Below are 6491 nucleotides of genomic sequence, written 5' to 3'. Positions count from 1 at the left end.
TCTTTACATAATACACAATACATAATTAAGTATTATTAATTTTTTTTTAAAATTAAAAATTTAAATAGTGTCACATAAAGATTGATGGAAACTATGTGAATAGATATAATAATTTAGGATCGCTTGATATTTTCCCTTCATAAACTTACTGAAATAAATTAAAAGAAACTTATTTTTAGTAAAGTTTATTCTAATAAGTTAAGTAGAGAAAATCGAAAAGTTTCATAAGCCATTTTCACATAATACTACTAATTACAGGCTGACTTGCATTAGGCCAACCTCTTACTATTTAGCTTGAATAGACATAACCTTACACGATTGACAACCCTAAAATAGACCATCAAACGAGAATCGTCCACAAAATTTCATACATTATATTATAAATTAATTATTTAATTAATACAAAATTTCATGTGCAACGGATTAAATATATTTTTAGTTTATGTAATTTAATATATTTTTATTTTCTTGTTCGTATAAAAAAATCATTTTAATTTTTAAAAAAAATATATATATATATATATATTATTTTTTATCTTTTTTTAGATAGAATTTTAAACAATAAAAAAATATTATTTGAAATATTTTAAGAAAAAACAAAACAAACAAAAGATTAAAAGAAAAATAATTACAAAATAAAAAGTTTAAAAAATTAAATAATAAAAAAATATATTTAAATCTTTATTTATTTGATGTGAAATTATGACACGTCATTATTTCTACAAGTACAAAAAGTTCTCCTTTTTTTATTAGAGAGAGAAAGTTCTCCTTTTTGTTATAGCTTCAACCCACTCACTATAAGTAGATAACTTCATTCTCTCAAATTTGTCAAATAAGGGATATTCTTTAATCAGAATGATGGATAAAATCCACCATTGTTGTTCTTTTCTTAATAGGGGAATGAGAACACAAGAATTGGTGGTAACCTTTTTAGTATTGGGATGTGCACTGACGTGGGTCTCCATGTCTGATGGACTTGTTGGTGGTCATCAAGAGCATGCTCACAATGAATGCAATCTTACAAGATATCCCAATCTATGTGCTGAAACCTTGATGGAATTGGGTTTAGGGAATCAAAATGTTGACAACAATATTGAGGCTCTTGTTAACAAAACCATATTTGAAACCAGCTTGCCAAGTTCATATTTTGCTGAATTCAAGACTGGGGAAGCTCAACCAGCTCATTCAGTTGTTGCAGGTAACCAATAGTATCTCTTTAAACATTTTCATTTGAGAATAATTTAATATTATAGCGCATTTTTTATTTATGGTAATATAAAAATTATATTAAATTAAACTTATTTTTGCTATCATGCATGTTCATTCAGGACCATGATTTTAAATTGCTGTTCATAGTTAATGTAAAAAAAAACTATAATCTCAATAGCATTGCTATCATAATTGCGATCACATCAATAACATTTTCCTGCAATTATCCACAATGTCAAAGATTGCAATGAATTGAAACTCCAACCACAATTACAATTTAGAGCCATGATGATTTGGACATTCATGAAAACAGAATACCGTATTCTCCATAGCATAGCATGAGTTATTGAGGAAATATTGTTTCTATTTACAACAGAATTCAACCCAAATTTCTACCTTAGAACTGTCCCTTAACCCAAGTGGCAGCTAGGGAATTGTTGGAACTACATATATTTTCATGTAAGTCAATATTGTTAAATGGTAACTAATTACAATGTGTTGTGTTAATTTTGATCCTTCCATCATACACAGACTATTGTGAAGAGCTAATGAGCATGTCACTGAAAAGGCTAGACCAATCCCTGAGAGCACTGAAATCCCCTAAAAGAAACACCAATGACATCCAAACATGGCTAAGTGCTTCTCTAACTTTCCAACAATCTTGCAAAGACCATGTTCATGCACACACCTCAACACTCTCTACAGATGATCACCTTATGGAAAGGATGTCCAACAAAATGGACTATCTCTCACAATTGGGAAGCAACTCATTAGCCCTTGTTAACCAAATGAGCACAACAACAAGCCACAATATTGGTGATAATAATAATGAAAAGGAACATGAATTTCCCATTTGGGTATCATCCAAAGGACGAAAACTGCTTCAAGGAGCAACCATAAAGGCAAATGCAATAGTTGCGCAAGATGGTTCAGGAAACTACAAAACAGTTTCTGAAGCCATCGAGGCAGCTTCAGGAACAACAAGGTTTGTGATTTATGTTAAGGAAGGGGTTTATAAGGAGAAGATTAACACCAACAAGGATGGTATCACCTTGATTGGAGATGGAAAATACTCTACTCTTATTGTTGGAGATGACAGTGTTGCCAAGGGTGCTATCTTACCTGACTCCGCCACATTTAGTTAGTTCTCTTTTCTTCAACTTCATGCACTTTTTCAACGCATTGCATTGCGCATCAGAAGCTTGAAGTTGCAATTTGTGATTGTAACTTCAGTTGTTGCAATCTATAATTGCATATTTGTTGTCTGATTTGACATGCTTTGACTTGCAAATCACATTCTCAATTAGCTTACTTTTTTAATAAAAAAATTACATGCTACTAAAATCACTAATCAAAATTACAGTTTGACTTGGTCTACAGTTAATTAAAAACAGATTCATCATGTTAATAATAAGTTTTGTAAATAATTCATTTTGAAAAAAATGTGTGCAAAAGTGACTCATATGAGTCAATCAGCCCATATATACACACACATATAAAGAGTTTGTAAATATAAAACCTCTAGGACCCAAACTAAACCATGACTGCTGTAACCTTTTAGATAAACTTTTTTTCCTGAACATGTAAGATAAAAAAAGATTAAATTAAATTTTTCTAAATTTTTATAAAAATTCATTTTCTTATTGAATCCTTCTCCAAAATTTAAGGTTAATATAAGTTTATTTTCGTTTATGAAGAAGTTTAAAAATATTTTATCTTTTTCTTTCTATAATTTCTTATGAAAAAATTTAATTAACTACATATATAAACATTGATTTTCATCATACAAAGATACATATTGGTTATTTGTTGGTCCTCAGTTTAAAACATAGATTGAATTGATCCTTTAAACATATATAAATACTCTCTTAGTGTGCGTCTATATATATAAAATTGTGTAAAGGGTAGTTAACCTATGCAAGTAATTTTGATACTAAGTTTTAGTTGTAAATTTTCCTCCAATTATTTACTATAAATGCTCTAAAACAACATAAAGAATTTTATATACAGAATAACCCGACAATACTCGTTAAAGAATTTAGAAAAATAAAAGATTTATTTCATACACACATAATGTTTCATATGCTACGAACTTAAGAGAAAAAATATTTAAGTTTAATCTTTTTTTCATATTCTTATCATGAGTCCAAGAAGTTCTGGTTGACGTTCACTTAACGTAAAGTGCCTAGAAAAAAAAAAAAAAAAAAGGTATACAAGTCATAATAGAATGATTAGTGACATGCATCGACAGGGGGGTCTAGAAAATTTAGGGCTATCAACATTTGATTGAGCTGAATTCATTGCGATGATGCTAAGTGCCGAAACGTTGATAGCTACTGCTCGATCAATCAAATAACTAAGATATTATCACAATACAGTTTTAAGTATAAGTCTTGCTTGCGTTTAAGTCAATGACTCACATGAATAGACTTTTTCAGCGATATGCATGAACATTTGGTTCATATAATTAAAACAAATTCATAAGATGAACAGCATGGATAAAAGAAGTCAATTATTTTACAGGGAAAGAAATCTACCATTAAAAAAGGAGGTAATAATGTTAACCACGAAATGAAAGGCATTATACTTTAAATTTTCTTTTCTCATCACTGTCAGTTTCAACCCTTGAGCGCTGGGAGGAGACAAAATAACTCTAGTAATAATTGATATACATAATTTAAATTCTCTTTCAAAGATATATATTAAAAGATTTTAATATATTTCTACTTACTTTTTATTTAACAACTCTTTTTTTTCACAAAATATTAAAAATATACGCAGGAGAATGAAATCTTAAATAAATACAATTTTTTTACATAATAGGTATACTTTTTTTTAACACACTTTATTATATAATTTAAATTTATTATTAAAAATTACAATTTTATAAGTTGTTTTCATTTCTTATTAAAAGAAATTAACTCATGATTTTATAAATTTCTTGTAATTTTATAATTTTTAATAAATTAATTTTACTTAATAGCAATAAAGAAAATAATATATATATATATATATATATATATATATATATATATATATATATATATATATATATATAATAGTGTGTTACTTATTGATCAAACATTAGTCTTGATTTAATTAGTTTACACATCAATATTCAAGGCTCAAACCAATATATAACATTACTGAAATCTAACTTCTTTTTTCAATTTACTTTTACTATTTTTTTTCTCTCTTTCAACCATCCACCTATACACCCAAAAAATAGGGTATACCTTTTGGTTATTTCTATGTTTCATAACCCTTCCCCCATGTCATATTCACTATTGCTGATAACCGAGTAACACCAACTTTGCTTCCTTTCCCAGCAATCACAGGCGATGGCTTCATTGCGCGAGACATCGGCTTCCACAACAATGCGGGCCCCGAGGGCCAGCAGGCCGTAGCCCTAAACATAGCCTCCGACCGCTCCGTCTTTTACAGATGCAGTATAGCAGGCTACCAGGACACCCTCTACGCCCACGTCCTCCGCCAGTTCTACCGAGAATGTGATATCTATGGCACAATCGACTTCATCTTTGGAAACGCTGCCGCGGTCTTCCAGCGCTGCAGCCTCGTCCTCCGCCGCCCCCACGGCCACGCCAGCTACAACGCCGTCCTGGCCAACGGCCGAACCGACCCGGGCCAGAACACCGGCTTCTCCGTCCACAAGTGCACTATATCGCCGAGCTCCGAACTCTCCTCGGTGAAGGGCTCTTATCTTTCTTTTCTTGGGAGGCCCTGGAAGGAGTATTCTAGGGCTGTGGTGATGGAGAGCAGCATAGACGACGCCGTTGCTGCTAGTGGCTGGATCGAGTGGCCTGGGTATGGAGGGTCTGTGTTGAGGACTTTGTATTTTGCCGAGTATGGGAATGAAGGTGCCGGCGCTGGAACTAGCAAGAGGGTGCATTGGCCTGGGTTTCGTGTTCTTGAGGCTGAAGAAGCTCTTAAGTTCACTGTTGCTGGTTTTATCGGTGGAAACTCGTGGATTCCCTCCACTGGAGTTGCTTTCATTTCGGGGCTTAATTAATTGAGTGTGTAGCTATATTAGGAAAATAAATAAAGTATTAAAGAATTTGTTTTTATTAGTAGTTGTATTATTATTTTTTATCATTAATAGTTGCATTTATGTAAACAGAAATAAAGTACAAGCTAGAAAGTAATATACTTGTCTCCAATAAAGGGTTGTACTTGTCGTATACTTCCTCCATTTTAAATTGATTGATATTTTAGCATTTAAATAAAAGATCAAGAATGCTTTCTTACTATTTGCATTTTTTTTCTGTGAAAAAAAAGAAGTAGTTCCATTTTTTTATCATTAATAGTTGTGTTAAAAGAAATAAAGAACAGGAAAGTAGCGTTTGTCTCCAATAAAAGATTATATTTGTCACATACTTTTTCCATTACAAAATGATCGATGATTTAAGTTTTAACGTTGAAAAAATAATTATATATTAATTGCTGTTTTTCAGTTTTTAATAAGATATTAAAATATTTTTTCAAATATATCCTGTAATAAATATTGTTATTTTAAAGACTTAATAATGCATTTATTAAATTTAAGATAGAGAGTAAATATATTTTAATAAATTAAATTAGTCTCTAATGAATACTATTATCTTAAAATACTTATTTTTTTAACCTGTTAGTGTTTTTTTTTTTTTGAGTTTTTAATCTGTTGTATGAAAAACTTAAATATCAGCCATTTTAGAATGGAAGGAGTGGCATTTAATTTAGTTGAAAGGATGTGTATGCATTCCTGAATAAGCACGTGTGTTAATAATATACGGGTAAATCACTGTTCTTAAGAATTAGAGATATAAGAGAGTTTATAATATTATTTAACCAATTGGACTAGACTTTCTTAGTATTGTTTTTTTTAAGTATTAAGCTTTGTTATATTAATGTTTAAAATTGAGGAAAATTTTAAGTAAGTTTTTAAAATTTTCAGTTATTTATTAAATGTCTCTGAATTTAATTATTTTCTGTTAATATGATTTCTAAAAATATATATGTTGATATTATCCATTAAATATACTCTTATTTATTTTATAAAAAAATATTTTAATTCTAAAGATTAATTAATATGTTAATGTTATATATTTTTAAGAAACAAAAATGACAATTTACTCGTTATTATATATATTCTGTAAATTCTTGAAGAAACAAATTGGTACATATGTGTATAAATAATTAAATTTCATAAGGATAGAACTTAACTCTTTACATAATTCATAGAATCAACATGAATCCTTTCATTAGTGGCTCATATTTTCTTTCAA

General features: G+C 29.7%; 1 protein-coding gene across 1 annotated transcript; it reads left to right on the top strand.

The window, feature by feature from the left end:
- The first annotated feature begins 796 nt into the window (after positions 1-796).
- On the top strand, positions 797-5477 carry LOC100795439 (pectinesterase). The gene is made up of 3 exons (XM_041005425.1): positions 797-1198; positions 1741-2349; positions 4539-5477. The coding sequence occupies exons 1-3, from the start codon at positions 856-858 to the stop codon at positions 5237-5239; spliced, it is 1653 nt and encodes a 550-aa protein (XP_040861359.1). The 5' UTR covers positions 797-855; the 3' UTR covers positions 5240-5477.
- Positions 5478-6491: the final 1014 nt, after the last annotated feature.

This window comes from Glycine max, chromosome 9, assembly GCF_000004515.6.
Source record: "Glycine max cultivar Williams 82 chromosome 9, Glycine_max_v4.0, whole genome shotgun sequence".
Classification (NCBI taxonomy): Eukaryota; Viridiplantae; Streptophyta; class Magnoliopsida; order Fabales; family Fabaceae; genus Glycine; species Glycine max.
This window is presented reverse-complemented; position numbering and strand designations above follow the sequence as displayed.